The 17,354-nt window shown below is 39.1% G+C and overlaps 1 protein-coding gene across 20 annotated transcripts in view; it reads left to right on the top strand.

Moving 5' to 3' along the window:
* DBT (dihydrolipoamide branched chain transacylase E2) overlaps nt 1-17,354 on the top strand; it is a 72,764-nt gene that overhangs the window by 29,695 nt on the left and 25,715 nt on the right. For 15 of the 20 annotated variants that reach the window (XM_078332651.1, XM_078332652.1, XM_035252291.3 and 12 more), the window contains one exon: nt 2,201-2,382. The exons of 4 other annotated variants lie outside the window; for them this stretch is intronic. In XM_078332651.1, coding sequence (XP_078188777.1) covers nt 2,201-2,382 — 182 coding nt within the window. Of the gene's footprint in view, nt 1-329; nt 2,383-17,354 lie in introns of all 20 variants that reach the window. One more of the 20 variants, XM_078332657.1, reaches the window with a different exon arrangement.

The raw sequence follows: 17,354 nt of genomic DNA on the forward strand, positions 1-17,354 counted from the left end.
ATCTTCTTCCATCCTTTTACTTTTTACCCATTTGTGTTGTTGAATTTAAATTATATTTCTTAGCATACAGTTGGAGCATTTTTTAAGAATCCATCCTGCCAATCTTTGCCTTTTTATTGGAGTACGTAAACTTTTTACTGTATATTTAAAGTTATTTGCTTTGTGGTTGCCCTGAGGATTACAATTAACATGTTAATTTAAAACACTATAATTTGGATTACTACAAACTTAATTTCAACAGAATATAAAAATTTGCTCCAATATAGCTCTATCACCTCTTCCTTCCTTTTTCTATTTCTGTCATATGTATTCCTGTTTTTCTTTTTTAGAATTATCATTCCATTAGCCAGGCATGGTGGCACACACCCGTAGTCCCAGCAACTTGGGAGGCTGAGGTGAGAGAATGGCTTGAGCCCAGGATGCAGATTGCAATGAGCCAGGATTGCACCACTGCATTCCAGTCCGGGCAACAGAGTGAGACCCTGTCTCAAAAAACAAAACAAATAATTCTTATTCCACATTGAAAGTACTCCATTTTTAAGCATCATAAAGCATATCAACACAGTTTTGTAAGTATTACTTTAATGTGGCTGTCTTATAAATCAGATAGGATTTTTTTAAAAGTTACGAACAAAATACAGATGTGGCCAGGTGTGGTGGCTCACCCGTTATCCCAATACTTTAGGAGACCCAGGTGGGAAAATTGATTGAGGCCAGGAGTTCCAGACCAGCCTGGGCAACATAGCAAGACCCTGCCTCCACCACTACCATCACCAACAACCCAGATGCTCCTTGACTTATGATGGGGATAAGTCCTAGACCCATCAAAACTAAAATGTCTTATGTTGAAAATGCATTTAATATATCTAATCTATCAAACATCACAGTTTAGCCTAGCCTACCTTAAACATGCTCAGAACACTTTCCTTAACCCACAGTTGGGCAAAGTCATCTAATACACAGTCGATTTTATAAAGAACTGTTGAATATCTTAAGCAGTTTATTTAATACTGAAAGTAAAAAACTGAAGCATTGTATGGACACTCAAACTACTGTTTCTTACCGGATGCATATTGCTTTCACACCATCATAAACTTGAAAAACTAAAAGTCAGAGGCCATCTGTAGTGACAGTTCTCTGGGGATTTTGCTTTTTGTGGTAATCCAAAAATTAGGTTTCCCCTTACAGTGGCTGTGAGGCTGCTGATTTGGCTCCTGCTGTGCTAGGAAAAGGATGGAAATTGGGCGAGTTTAAATACTACAAAACTCAGCCGTTTTTCCTGAACACATCCTTCTCAGTACACATCCTTCTCAGTTGTTGCAAGCCTTTTTTTTTTTTATTTCCAAAATTCTGACAAAATGGATTTTTAACAACTTTCGTCACTGTACTTCTTGCTTATATGGAAAAGCAGATTTTTGGATATCTTAACCCGCCATTCTGGAAGTGAAAGCATGTGCTTTTAAACCTGGTTTTTATGTCATGGGTGCTGTTTTATCATGGGCTAAGGACCGGTCAAGGCAGGAAGGCAAGAAGCAAGAATGACAACAATTATGTGTTGCTGGCAATAAGTCAGAATTGTGCTAGAGACATTAAGAATGCCATTAGAATCAAAATTAGATGTATTTCAGGTTTGGTTCCCTTCCTCCTATTTTGTTTGCCAAGACTATCTAGCAAAGCCTGTAAAGTATATCTAAGATGATTAAGGGGGTAGAATGACTTTATGTAAGAACAGGCTAAAATAATTTTAGAAAGAAAGACTGGGAGAACTCCCATCTAAAATTCATGAAATTATAAAGGATTGAGGACATCAATTTTTAAACTTCCTTCTGGAAGTACTGGGCATCCCTTAAAGTTTAGAAAACAATAACATGAGACAGTAGAAGGAAATACCACTTTAAAAATATATTTTTAAAACTTGCTTTTCTAATAAATGGGTCAGACAGAAAACCTGAGAGTTTGATTAAATTTTTGGATTATAGACTATGAATTGCTTAAAATTTTTTTGACTATTTCTTGCAGATACATTGAAGAGACTCTGGAAGTCATTATAGTCTTTTCTGAAACATTTCTTAGTACACCATCGGAAAGTAAATACTGGGATAGATGAATACTAATATAATTCAGCATGGCATTTACATCCTTAATATGACTTGTACTTATGATTGTTTATGTAAAAGTATCTCATTTCTTTTTCTTTTAGGTATGTAAAAGAAGGAGATACAGTGTCTCAGTTCGATAGCATCTGTGAAGTTCAAAGTGATAAAGCTTCTGTTACCATCACTAGTCGTTATGATGGAGTCATTAAAAAACTCTATTATAATCTAGATGATATTGCCTATGTGGGGAAGCCGTTAGTAGACATAGAAACGGAGGCTTTAAAAGGTATTGTAAGTCTGTTAATCTATTTTACCGAATTAATTATTGCTCTCTTTTTGCCATTGGGTCACAATTAAAAGTGACCTTTGCTTTTTTTTTTTTCAATTCCTATTTATTCTTGGCTCTTGGAAAAATGTAATCTCTTCAGCGTATTTCAATATATTGTAATCTTTTCAGTCCTTTCAACACAAAATAGAAATCTGAAGTATAGATAAGACAAAACCGGAGGTGGGGGGAAAAGGCAATAGCAAAAGGAAGAGATGAGATGTTGCTGAAAAGCCGGAGGATGTCCCATCCTTTTTCCTCTGGGGAATGACTCAAACATTCAGGCGGTAGTATACACTGTTCCACATAAGTCAGTGATGTTATTCCTTTTGGAGGGGTAAGAAAGGTGGGATAGACTTTTAATAACTTACAGGTTTTGAGTTGGAGGTTTAGAAGCCAAAATCAGGAAAATTGAAACGGTTCTTGGTGAGTCATCATTTTCTTTTGGCCAATTTCCATGTTAAAAATGTGTACCGTAACACTTCATTTACCTGAAGGCCTGCCTTCTGGATACCTTAGTGTTCAAAGAGGCAACAAGCTCTCTCAGTAATTAAAGATTCAGGCTATAAACACTGGCCACTAAGAACAAAAATTGGAGTATCTAAAGAATAAATCTAATGTTATGGATTGTTCTGTTTGCCATTGATACAAAAACAAAAAGTACTCTTGTTGGGGATGGTTATAAACCTTTTCAAGAGAAGTTGAAGAGAAAAGAAGGAAAATTAAAATGAAAGCAAAGATACCAGCATTTAGAAGCAGCAGCAACCGTGGGACTTACAAGTGGTAGATATCCTGTCAAAAGGGAATTCATCATAAGAATGTTACAGAGGAAAGCTAAAACAGTTGGCAGTTCCAGTGCAGGCAGCTGGCTGGCTAACTCAGAAGTTCCTTGCAGCACTGTTGTGGTATACCAAAGTTAGGTAATCTAGGAAACAGTTTTGATACTAGGCATTTCGAGAATAATAGGTTCTGTCACAGACCTCCTAGGCCAGCATTCCACCTTGAAAGTGCTGAGATCAAGATACCTCAGTAGTGTAATTCAGAAGTCTAAAAGGAGTAATTGATTTACAGTGCCTGGCTGACACTTAGTACTGCAGTCTATAGAACAGTAACTCATTATAATCTTTTTTTTTAAGATTCACATCATATAATTTATAAAATTTTTTACACTTAATATTCTGTGAAGTATTCCACTTTAGCAGATGAAGAAACTAAACCCAACTAGAAAGATTGAATGATTTGCTCAATGGTCAGTGACAGGACCAAAGTTAGAACTTAGATGTCTGAGGAGAGGTTCAAGATGGCCGATTACTAACAGTTTAGGATTGTAGCTCCCAGTGAAAGCGCAGAGAACGAGAGGACAAATTTTTGTCGCTCATGGACCAGGAGATTCCCAGCGGAGGAGCCCCACAGGTCGCCAGCATGACTCTTGTGGCCGGCGCAGCAGTTTTGCCAGTGCCTCAGCGTGGCGGTTCTCGGTGAAGAGTAAACAGGACTGGGTCCCCTTTTGGTTGACGTTTGAAGCTCCAGGAAGGCAGAGTCGCCCATTCAGCTGATTGAAAAAGGGACTCGAGGGAAGCCAGACTGGAGATTCCCGGGCAGAAAAGCACCATGAAGCTTAATGCCACTGTTTTAGCCAGTGCAGTAGGTTGCTCAGATTCTGGCACCAGGAATCAACAAGTTGGATGTCCACTCAGAGACCTAATTTGAAAGTTGGTGATTACAAAGACGACAGACAGGTGGATAAATTTACAGTGATGGGAAGAAAAGCATAAAAAGACTGAAAATACCCAAAATCAGAATGCCTCTCCCTCTACAGAGGATCACAGTACCTCATCAACAGGGGGATAAGGCCTGATGGAGAACGAGTGAGTTCTATTAACAGATTTAGGCTTCAGATGGTGGGTAATAAGAAACTTCTGTGAGTTAAAAGAACATGTTCTAGCCCAATGTAAAGAAGCTAAGAACTTTGAGAAAAGGTTTGATGAAATCCTAATGAGAATAGACAATTTAGAGAGGAATATAAGTGAATTAATGGAACTGAAGAATACAATACAAGAACTCTGCAAAGTATGCACAGGTTTTAACAGTCAAATCAATCAAGCAGAAGAAAGGATATCAGAGGTCAAAGACCAACTTAATGAAATGAGAATACAAGATTAGAGAAGAAAGAGTAAAAAGGAATGAGCAAAGTCTCCAAGAAATATGTGACTATGTGAAAAGACCTAATTTACGTTTGATAGGTGTACCTGAATGTCATGAAGAGAATGAATCCAAGCTGGAAAATATTCTTCAGGGTATTATTCAGGAAAACTTTCCTAACCTAGTAAGACAGGACAATACTCAACTCCAGGTAATACAGAGAACACCATATAGATCCTCCTCAAGTAGAGCAACCCCAATCATTAGATTCACCAGGGTTGAAATAAAGGAGAAAATTCTAAGGGCAGCTACAGAGAAAGGTCAGGTTACCCATAAAGGGAAGCCTATCAGACTCACAGCAGATCTCTCAGCAGAAACCCTACAAACTAGAAGAGAGTGGGGGTCAATATTCAATATCCTCAAAGAAAAGAATTTTCAACCCAGAGTCTCATATCCAGCCAAACTAAGCTTCATAAATGAAGGAAAAATAAAATTTTTCATGAACAAGCAAGCACTCAGATTTCATTACCACCAGGCCTGCTTTACAAGCGCTTCTGAAAGAAGCATTATACACAGAAAGGAACAACCAGTATCAGTCATCCTAAAAACTCACCAAAAGGTAAAGAGTATCTCCATAATGAAGAATCTATATCAACTAATGGGCAAAATAGCCAGCTAGCATTAAATGACAATATTAAACTCACAAATATCAATATTAATCCTAAATTTAAATGGATTAAATGCCCCAATCAAAGACACAGACAGGCAAATTGAATAAAAAGTCAAAACCCATCAGTATGCTGTATCCAGATCCATCTCATAAGTAAGGACACACAAAGACTCAAAGGATTGGAGGAAGACTCACCAATCAAATGGAGAGCAAAAAAAAAAAAGGAGTTGTAACTTTTGTCTCTGACAAAATAGACTTTAATAGTAACAAAGACTAAAAGAAACAAAGAAGGACATTACATAATGGTAAAAGGATCAATGCAACAACAGGAGTCAATGACCATAAATATATATGCACCCAATATAGGAGCACCCAGATACATAAGACAAGTTTTCAATGACTTATAAAGAGACTCGGACTCCCGCACAATAATAGTGGGAGACTTTGACACCATATTGTTAATATTTGACGGATCAATGAAATAGAAAATTAACAGGGACATCTATGATTAGAGCTCAGACCTGGAACAAGTAAACTTAGTGAATATTTATAGAATTCTTCACCCCAGGTCCACAGAACATACATTTTTCTCAGCATCACATTACACCTATTTCGAAAGTGACCATATAATTGGAAGTAAATCACTCTTTAACATATGCATCGTATTTCACAGACTTGAATGAAATATTGGTTGGCTGTTTGTTATTTTCTTCTCTTATTCCTTCCTGTCTCCACTGTTAAGCACAATTATCTGCAAAAAAGAGGTTTTAATACCTATTTTTAGATTGCATTCCTGCCTGGGCAATAGAGCAAGACTCCTGTTTCTCTCCCCATTTTTCTTTCTCTTTCTCTTTCTTTCATAAAAAAAAAAAATCACATTAATTAATTATGATTTTTAATTTACCTAGTTTTTGTTTTACAAATAGTGCTGGATATTTTGTAAAACCTGACAATATGCTTTCCATGCTACTCTCATGCAGATATAATGTTTGAGGCTAAACTAACACCCATACAACCTTTCTCTTCTTTTCAGTCCTTATACTTATCTCAATGCCTTTCCCTGGGTCTTTTTACTCCCGCAGTAGCGTAAGGCTATTTTCAACAACAAAAAAGTAAAATATGTAATCATAGGCTTTCTTCAAATAAAACCTCCTCCTCTTCCATTTGCATTCCTTGGATATGAACTTATTTGATGTCCCAAAAGCCAAATAGTAAAAGCAGAGTCTGGAAGATAGTAATGGACGTAATAATTCCGTGCATACATGTTATTAATGACCGGCAGTATTTCACTTTACAGTTTGAGAATTTCTTTCACATTTTCTCTTTAATCTTCACCCTAACCTGTAAGATATTAATGCATGAGTGATTGGTAATATCACCATATATACGTGACTTACCTTGACATAGAATTTTATGGTCATATAAAAATAAAGGGCATCAGCTGTGAATTTCTGAATTATTTAGATTGTTATTATGATTTCATTATTTGGATCCAGAAGGGACTTTACAGATCCTCTGGACCAACTACTTCATTTTCCAGAGAGGAAACAAATTGCCAGTGAGTTAGTGGCAGAGCCAGGGCAAGAAATGCAGTCCTGATTCCTATTTCAGATATCTCTCCAAAAAAAAAAGAACTTAGTTGTCCGAGTCCTTGTCTAGAATATTTTCTACTATGATATGTTGCCTCTGAAAGCTAGAAGATGATTTATTGAAGGTTTCCTACCACTTAAATTTTTATTACTATAAAAGCAGGAGGTGCGCATTGCAGAAAGTTCTAAAAGATAGAAAACCAACACAACAACAAAAATCCTAATATTCACAAGTCACACACAATGTATTAGCGTATATCATTCCAGACATTTTTCTAGGTCGTATATGTACATGTAGCTAATTTTTTTAACTAAAATCCTATATTACATATGCCATAGTCTAATCTGTTTTCTTTGTTCATCTGTGTTTTCATGACAGTACGTTTCAATTTTATTTTGTTGATTGTTTGTTTGAGACAGAGTCTCGTTCTGTCACTTAGGCTGGTGTGCAGTGGTGCAATCTTGGCTTCCTGCACCCTCTACGTCCCAGATTCAAGCGATTCTCCCATCTCAGCCTCCCGAGTAGCTGGGACTATAGGTGTGCGCCACTGTGCCTGGCTAATATTTGTATTTTTTTGTAGACGTGGGGTTTTACCATACTGGCCAGGCTGGTCTTGAACTCCTGACCTCAAGTGATCTGCCCTCCTCAGCCTCCCAAAGTGCTGGAATTAGAGGCATGAGCCACCACTCCTGGCCCATTTCCATTTTATATGATTCATGGACCATATTTAAATTTCCTAAATTATCCCCAAAAATATGGGGGATATTGATATTTCAATTTTTTTTAATCAGGGTCCAATATAGGAGCATATGTTGCACCTAGTTGTTATATCCCTTAAGTCTCTTTTAGTCTAGCTCATCCTCCTCTACTTTTGTTTCACGACACTGATTTGAAGAGACTACCTTTGTTTTGCAGAATGTCAAACTTTTTCAATTTGCCTTGTTGTGTTGTGGTGTTATTTAACTTGTTCCCCTAGTCCTTATATTTCCCATAAGCTGGAAGAAGTTTTAAAGGCTGAATTCAGGCTGGATGCAGTGGCTCATATCTGTTATCCCAGCACTTTGGGAGGCCAGGGTGAATCACTTGAGGTCAGGAGTTTGAGACCAGCCTGACCAACATGGTGAAACCCCATGTCTACTAAAAATACAAAAATTAGGTAGTACACCCCTGTAGTCCTGACTACTCACACAGAGGAAACCCTGCCTCAAAACCAAAACTAAACTAAAATCAACTCAGTTTAAATTGTGTTACACCGAGTTCTCTTTACAGCTGATGTGGTGACAGATGCTTTCTCTAGCCTCTATTTATTTAATACAGTAAAATGATTACTCGCTTTTCTTTTTTTTTTTTTTTTTTTTAATTTTTATTGGATTTTAGGTTTTGGGGTACATGAGCAGAGCATGCAAGACAGTTGTGTAGGAACACACATGGCAGTGTGCTTTTCTTTCCTTCTCCCCTTCATTCACATTTGGCATTTCTCCCCAGGCTATACCTCCCCACCTCCCCCTCCCACTGGCCCTCCCCTTTTCCCCCCAATAGACCCCAGTGTTTACTACTCCCCTTTCTGTGTCCATGTGTTCTCATTTTTCATCACCCGCCTATGAGTGAGAATATGCGGTGTTTCATTTTCTGTTCTTGTGTCAGGTTGCTGAGGATGATGTTCTCCAGATTCATCCATGTCCCTACAAACGACACAAACTTATCATTTCTGATTGCTGCATAATATTCCATGGTGTATATGTGCCACATTTTTCCAATCCAGTCTATTATCAATGGGCATTTTGGTTGATTCCAGGTCTTTGCTATTGTAAACAGTGCTGCAATGAACATTCGTGTACATGTGTCCTTATAGTAGAACGATTTATAGTCTTTTGGATATATACCCAGTAATGGGATTGCTGGGTCAAATGCAATTTCTATTTCTAAGGCCTTGAGGAATCGCCACACCGTCTTCCACAATGGTTGAACTAATTTACACTCCCACCAACAGTGTAAAAGTGTTCCTTTTTCTCCACATCCTCTCCAGCATCTGTTGTCTCCAGATTTTTTAATGATCGCCATTCTAACTGGCGTGAGATGGTATCTCAATGTGGTTTTGATTTGCATCTCTCTGATGACCAGTGACGATGAGCATTTTTTCATATGATTGTTGGCCTCATATATGTCTTCTTTCGTAAAGTATCTGTTCATATCCTTTGCCCACTTTTGAATGGGCTTGTTTGTTTTTTTCCTGTAAATCCGTTTGAGTTGTTTGTAAATTCTGGATATCAGCCCTTTGTCAGATGGGTAAACTGCAAAAATTTTTTCCCATTCTGTTGTTTGCCGATCCACTCTAGTGACTGTTTCTTTTGCCGTGCAGAAGCTGTGGAGTTTCATTAGGTCCCATTTGTCTATTTTGGCTTTTGTTGCCAATGCTTTTGGTGTTTTGGTCATGAAGTCCTTGCCTACTCCTATGTCCTGGATAGTTTTGCCTAGATTTCCTTCTAGGGTTTTTATCGTGCAAGGTCTTATGTTTAAGTCTTTAATCCATCTGGAGTTAATTTTAGTGTAAGGTATCAGGAAGGGGTCCAGTTTCTGCTTTCTGCACATGGCTAGCCAGTTTTCCCAACACCATTTGTTAAACAGGGAATCCTTTCCCCCTTGCTTGTTTTTGTCAGGTTTATCAAAGATTGTATAGTTGTAGATATGTTGTGTTGCCTCCAGTGCCTCTGTTTTGTTCCATTGGTCTATATCTCTGTTTTGGTACCAGTACCATGCTGTTTTGATTACTGTAGCCTTGTAGTATAGTTTGAAATCCGGTAGTGTGATGCCCCCCGCTGTGTTCTTTTTGCTTAGAATTGACTTGGCTATGAGGGCTCTCTTTTGGTTCCATATGAAGTTCGTGGTGGTTTTTTCCCGTTCTGTGAAGAAAGTCAATGGTAGCTTGATGGGGATAGCGTTGATTCTGTAAATTACTTTGGGCAGTATAGCCATTTTCACGATGTTAATTCTTCCTAACCATGAACATGGAATGTTTCTCCATCTGTTTGTGTCCTCTCTGATTTCGTTGAGGAGTGGTTTGTAGTTCTCCTTGAAGAGGTCCCTTACGTTCCTTGTGAGTTGTATTCCAAGGTATTTTATTCTTTTTGTAGCAATTGTGAATGGCAGTTCGTTCTTGATTTGGCTTTCTTTAAGTCTGTTATTGGTGTAGAGGAATGCTTGTGATTTTTGCACATTGATTTTATATCCTGAGACTTTGCTGAAGTTGCTTATCAGTTTCAGGAGTTTTTGGGCTGAGGTGATGGGGTCTTCTAGGTATACTATCATGTCGTCTGCAAATAGAGACAATTTGGCTTCCACCTTTCCTATTTGAATACCCTTTATTTCTTTTTCTTGCCTGATTGCTCTGGCTAGAACTTCCAGAACTATATTGAATAGGAGTGGTGAAAGAGGGCATTCTTGTCTAGTGCCAGATTTCAAAGGGAATGCTTCCAGTTTTTGCCCATTCAGTATGATATTGGCTGTTGGTTTGTCATAAATAGCTTTTATTACTTTGAGATACGTTCCATCGATACCGAGTTTATTGAGGGTTTTTAGCATAAAGGGCTGTTGAATTTTGTCAAATGCCTTCTCTGCGTCAATTGAGATAATCATGTGGTTTTTGTTTTTGGTTCTGTTTATGTGGTGAATTACGTTGATAGACTTGCGTATGTTGAACCAGCCTTGCATCCCCAGGATGAATCCTACTTGATCATGGTGAATAAGTTTTTTGATTTGCTGTTGCATTCGGCTTGCCAATATTTTATTGAAGATTTTTGCATCTATGTTCATCATGGATATTGGCCTGAAGTTTTCTTTTCTTGTTGGGTCGCTGCCGGGTTTTGGTATCAGAATGATGTTGGTCTCGTAAAATGATTTGGGAAGTATTCCCTCTTTTTGGATTGTTTGAAATAGTTTTAGAAGGAATGGTACCAGCTCCTCTTTGTGTGTCTGGTAGAATTCGGCTGTGAACCCGTCTGGACCTGGGCTTTTTTTGTGTGGTAGGCTCTTAATTGCTGCCTCGACTTCTGACCTTGTTATTGGTCTATTTATAGTTTCAGCTTCCTCCTGGTTTAGGCTTGGGAGGACACAGGAGTCCAGGAATTTATCTATTTCTTCCAGGTTTACTAGTTTATGTGCATAGAGTTGCTTGTAATATTCTCTGATGATGGTTTGAATTTCTGTGGAATCTGTGGTGATTTCCCCTTTATCATTTTTTATTGCATCTATTTGGTTGTTCTCTCTTTTATTTTTAATCAATCTGGCTAGTGGTCTATTTTGTTGATCTTTTCAAAAAACCAGCTCTTGGATTTATTGATTTTTTGAAGGGTTTTTCGTGTCTCAATCTCCTTCAGCTCAGCTCTGATCTTAGTTATTTCTTGTCTTCTGCTGGGTTTTGAGTGTTTTTGATCTTGCTCCTCTAGCTCTTTCAATTTTGATGATAGGGTGTCAATTTTGGATCTCTCCATTCTCCTCATATGGGCACTTATTGCTATATACTTTCCTCTAGAGACTGCTTTAAATGTGTCCCAGAGGTTCTGGCATGTAGTGTCTTCATTCTCATTGGTTTCGAAGAACTTCTTTATTTCTCACTTCATTTCATTGTTTACCCAGTGAACATTCAAGAGCCAGTTGTTCAGTTTCCATGAAGCTGTGCGGTTCTGGGTTGGTTTCTGTATTCTGAGTTCTAACTTGATTCCACTATGGTCTGAGAGGCTGTTTGTTATGATTTCAGTTGTTTTGCATTTGTTGAGCAGTGCTTTACGTCCAATTATGTGGTCAATTTTTGAGTGGTGTGATGTGGTGCTGAGAAGAATGTATATTCTGTGGATTTGGGGTGGAGAGTTCTGTAAATGTCTATCAGGTTTGCTTGCTCCAGGTCTGAGTTCAAGCCCTGGATATCCTTGTTGATTTTCTGTCTGGTTGATCTGTCTAATATTGACAGTGGAGTGTTAAAGTCTCCCACTATTATTGTGTGGGAGTCTAAGTCTCTTTGTAAGTCATTAAGAACTTGCCTTATGTATCTGGGTGCTCCTGCATTGGGTCCATATATGTTCAGGATCGTTAGCTCTTCTTGTTTTATCAATCCTTTTACCATTATGTAATGGTCTTCTTGGTCTCTTTTGATCTTTGTTGCTTTAAAGTCTATTTTATCAGAGATGAGGATTGCAACTCCTGCTCTTTTTTGCTCTCCATTTGCTTGGTAAATCTTCCTCCATCCCTTTATTTTGAGCCTTTGTGTATCCTTGCATGTGAGATGGGTTTCCTGGATACAGCACACTGCTGGGTTTTGGCTTTTTATCCAATTTGCCAGTCTGTGTCTTTTGATTGGTGCATTTAGTCCATTTACATTTAGGGTTAATATTGTTATGTGTGAATTTGATACTGCCATTTTGATGCTAAGTGGCTGTTTTGCCTGTTTGTTGTTGTAGATTCTTCATTATGTTGATGCTCTTTAGCATTTAGTGTGATTTTGGAATGGCTGGTACTGGTTGTTCCTTTCTATGTGTAGTGCCTCTTTTAGGAGCTTTTGTAAAGCAGGCCTGGTGGTGACAAAATCTCCGAGTACTTGCTTGTTCGCAAAGGATTTTATTTTTCCTTCACTTCTGAAGCTCCGTTTGGCTGGATATGAAATTCTGGGTTGAAAGTTCTTTTCTTTAAGGATGTTGAATATTGGCCCCCACTCTCTTCTGGCTTGTAGTGTTTCTGCCGAGAGATCTGCTGTGAGTCTGATGGGCTTCCCTTTGTGGGTAACTTGACCTTTCTCTCTGGCTGCCCTTAGTATTTTCTCCTTTATTTCAACCTTGTTGAATCTCATGATTATGTGCCTTGGGGTTGCTCTTCTTGCAGAATATCTTTGTGGTGTTCTCTGTATTTCCTGCATTTGAGTGTTGGCCTGTCTTGCTAGGTGGGGGAAGTTTTCCTGGATGATGTCCTGAAGAGTATTTTCCAGCTTGGATTCATTCTGTTCGTCCCCTTCTGGTACACCTATCAAACGTAGGTTAGGTCTTTTCACATAGTCCCACATTTCTTGGAGACTTTGTTCATTCCTTTTTGCGCTTTTTTCTCTAATCTTGGTTTCTCATTTTATTTCATTGAGTTGGTCTTCGACTTCATATATTCTTTCTTCTGCTTGGTCAATTCGGCTATTGAAACTTGTGCATGCTTCGCGAAGTTCTCGTATTGTGCTTTTCAGCTCCTTTAATTCATTCATATTCCTCTCTAAGTTATCCATTCTTGTTATCATTTCCTCATATCTTTTTTTAAGTTCCTTAGTTTCTTTGCATTGATTTAATACATGTTCTTTTAGCTCACAAAAGTTTCTCATTATCCACCTTCTGAAGTCTAATTCCATCATTTCGTCACAGTCATTCTCCATCCAGCTTTGTTCCCTTGCTGGTGAGGAGTTTTGGTTCTTTCTAGGAGGCGAGGCGTTCTGGTTTCGAGTGTTTTCCTCCTTTTTGCGCTGGTTTCTTCCCATCTTTGTGGGTTTATCCACTTGTCGTCTGCGTAGTTGCTGACTTTTCGATTGGGTCTCTGAGTGGACACCCAGATTGTTGATGATGAAGTATTTCTGTTACTTGGTTTTCCTTCTACCAGCCTAGCCCCTTCGCTGTACGACTGCTGAGGTCCATTCCAGGCCCTGCTTGTCTGGGGTGCACCTCTAGCAGCTGTGGCACAGTGAGGAATGCTACCTGTTTCTTTTTCTGCTATCTTTGTCCCAGGATGATGCCTGCCAAATGTCAGTCTTTTGGATATAGAGGGGTCAGGGAGCTGCTTGAGGAGACAGTCTGTACTTTTTAGGAGCTCAATTGCTGAGCTATGGGCTCTGTTGTTCATTCAGGGCTGTTAGGCTGCTATGTTTGATTCTCCTGCAACAGAGCTCATTTAAAAAACCCTTTTTTTCTCAAATGCTCTGTGTTGGGGGGTTCGGGCTTTATTTTTCGATGTCCGTTGAGGTGTCCTGCCCAGCTAGGAGGCAGACTAGCCACTGTTTGCCTGCCGAGGCTCCGCCCTGCTGTTGTGTGATTCGCCCTGTTCCTGCAGGCTCTGCTGTGGTCTCCGTCACGCCCTGCGGCGGAGTCTCTTCATTGTAGCGTGTTGCCTCGGCAACAGCAGGCTGCGTCAGCAGTGGGCGTGTATCTCAGTAGGGACGAGTTGCCTCGGCAACGGGAGGCTGCGTCAGCAGTGGGCGTGTATCTCAGTTGGGGCAGGTTGCCTCGGTAGTGGTGGACGCCCCTCCCCCACAGAGCATCTCGGACCGTCTGCTCGGGATAGTTTGAAATCGCGGTTTTGTTCGTCCCACTGGGTACCCCAAACGCTCTGTCCCTGCAATCCCCTGGGCTGGCCTAGTGTCCAAGTCTCGTTCAGTCTCAAGTCCAGCCCTCTCAAGTCTCAGGTTGCCGGTTCAACAGGGCACCTGGACAAGCGCGCCCTGTGGGGATTGCTGGGTAGGGCCAGCTGCCGCCACCCCGGCTGCCAGCTTCGCCAGGCAGACCTACTGCCTGGCGTCCCGTGTCTTTTTTATACTTGGGAGTTTCCCCATTCTGTGGGCAACAAAGATCAGTCTGGAAATGCAGCTCCGACTCACCTCTTTGCGGATTCAACGAGAGCTCCAATCCTGGGTTGTTCTCACAGCACCATCTTGAGTCCTCTCCCGATTACTCGCTTTTCTAAACAGCTAAAGCTCTTTGTACCAAAACTTTTCAAAAACTGTTTTTTTGAGAGAAAGCATTAATTTTGTTTTAAAATTTCATATGTGTTACCTCTTAAAGTGAGGCTACTGAGTAAGCTTTTTTGATTATGCAGACATGTTATGAACATTCACCGTTGTACTATAAACAGCACAATTCTGCATTTGATTTTTAGTTTTCCAGTCTGTTTAGATTGTCCTTGTGCCAGGTCATCACCCACCTTCCTAACTTTCTGAGAAGACAAATAACCAAGTTTGTTAAGAAGTATTTGCTAACAGTGGTAAATAGGAGCTGATTGAGAGTCTAAATACCTTTCCTCTGGGTCAAGTGCACGGTTTTAATGCTGAAGCTATGTGGAACCTATTTTAGGTACTCTGGGCCATGAAGCTCTGTTAAGATGAAGTTGCCAGGATGCTCCACCTGCAGATAAGTGGAGAATTACTATACCTAGTTGAGAAGGTACCATGGGGCAGTGAAGGGAGGAGAAAGAGGGACGTGAGCTTTAGCAGAATACTTGATAAAACCCATATCATTCTGCCATTATATTGCATTTACCCCTTAACATCAACTTCTATTATTGATTGGTTTCTCTGTGCTAATGCTATGTATACATCTCATTTAACAAATGTAATAGCTGCATTTGACACATGGACCATTGAGATTCTGAGAGGTTAAATAATCTGCCTGTGATCACATAGCTAGTAAGTGGTGGAGCTAGGATTTCACCCCAGCTCCGTTTAATGCTAAAGCCCATGCTCTAACCATATTGTTATATTGATAATTTAGTTCAGAAAGGATGGATATCAGCTTCATTCTGCATCTAGAGCAATGGGACTGACTTTCTTTTCTTCTTTTTTTTATTTTTTGAGACAGAGTCTTGCACTGTTGCCCAGGCTGTAGTGCGGTGGCACGATCTCGGCTCACGGCAGTCTCTGCCTCCTGGGATCAAGCAATTCTGCCTCAGCCTCCTGAGTAGCCGGGACTACAGGCGTGTGTCACCACGCCCAGCTAATTTTTTTGTATTTTTAGTAGATACGGGGTTTCAGCATGTTAGCCAGGATGGTCTTGATCTCCTGACATCATGATCCGCCTAACTGGGCCTCCCAAAGAGCTAGGATTACAGGCGTGAGCCACTGCGCCCGGCCAGGAGTTACTTTTCTAACACTGTACATATGCATATTTCCAAAATTCTGCTAAAACAACACAGTTTAGTTTGTAAATATATAGATTTTATAATAGTGAATGTTTACCAGGATTAGTACAAAATGTTTTAAAGAAAAGCTCTTTGACATAAAACCACTCCAAGAATGTAGTGCATCATTTAATTAAATTATATTCAGTAACATAAATTGCATGGTTCAATGCTAGTCATAGTAGATGCTCTTGGTAGCTCTAACTGTTCATTTTGTACAGCCTGTTGTAGATTAGAGTCTAATGCTAGAAACACTAAAATCACATCATTTGGGGAGACTTGTGAAATTTAAGTTTGGTCAACTTCGAGTCCATTTCTACAGTGGTAACATTGAGAAATCTGTCCTGCATACTTGTAACATTTTTGTAATAATCAGAGAAGAAAATGTGTAAAAATACTGAAGGAGGCCAAGGCAGGAGGATCACTTGAAGCCAGGAGTTCAAGACCAGCCTGGGCAACATAGTGAGACCATGTTTCCATTAAAAAAATAAATGGATAAAACAAACACTTTGAAGATAATTTAAAGTGCTGTGTAGTAAGGTAGTATTTTATTACTTGGTTAAGAGACAGCTTTCTTCCAACAGCTACCTGACTACTACAAATAATATGTGAGTGACTTCTCACAAGTAAGTTTGTCCCTCATATTTATACCCAAGTTACTCTAAAAGGGTAGTACTATGTAGGTAGATATATCACAAAATGTTTTCCAGAAAGGTGAGTAGCAATAAATTACTTGGTCTTTTGGAAATATGTAATAATTTTTATATCTGATATATGGATATTTATACATTCTCTTCAGCAAATATGCATTATCCAAGTTAGCATGGGAGTTCCTACCATATTGGGGTTCCTACCATTGAATCCCCTGATTTTCCTTTGGATCTTGGCTCCCTGTGCTAATCTTTCTCACTCATGTCTCCAGTGATTTTAACAGATGTAGAGAATGTACAGGGTTTCTAAAAATTCAACAGAATTATGCCTTGAACTACAGGGGTTGTATTCTAGCTACTTTGACCAGGAAGAAAATTTACTAGGGCCATTAACTAATGGAAACAGCACAGACTGAGTGAGCCCTAGGATTGAATTCAGCTCTTAGATTTATTAATCTGACCTTGAGCCAATCTGTTCATCTGTCAAACCTCACTCTTTAAACTGTCTGTAAATAGGGATAATAACACCTATCTTAAACAGTTCAAATGAAAATAATACCTATCTTAAACAGTAAAATAAGACACTGAATACATAGCACAATATTTGACACATAATAGATGCTCAATACAAATTTTGGGTTTTTTTCTCTTCCCTTCCTCACCTTTAGGAGAGTTTTTTTGTAGCTCTGCTGGGCCAATTCATAGACTAGTAAGAGGAATGAATAGACTGTCTTATCACAGTGGTAGCAGTAGAAGATTTTTATTTACCTAGAATTGAATGTCAAATTTGTCAAAGCAAATTCAGTTGTCTGCTCATTTTCAGAAGCTCTATCAGTCTTTGCCATTTAGACAGTTTCTGCTATACATATACATCACTGATTTCCTAACAGCAGAATTTGACAATTAAATTCTCTCAAAAAATTTCTTTTTTGCTTGCAGAAATATATGCTAGTAGCCTAAGATAGTTTTTCTAATGA

Source organism: Callithrix jacchus, chromosome 7, assembly GCF_049354715.1.
Source record: "Callithrix jacchus isolate 240 chromosome 7, calJac240_pri, whole genome shotgun sequence".
In the NCBI taxonomy this organism is placed as follows: domain Eukaryota; kingdom Metazoa; phylum Chordata; class Mammalia; order Primates; family Cebidae; genus Callithrix; species Callithrix jacchus.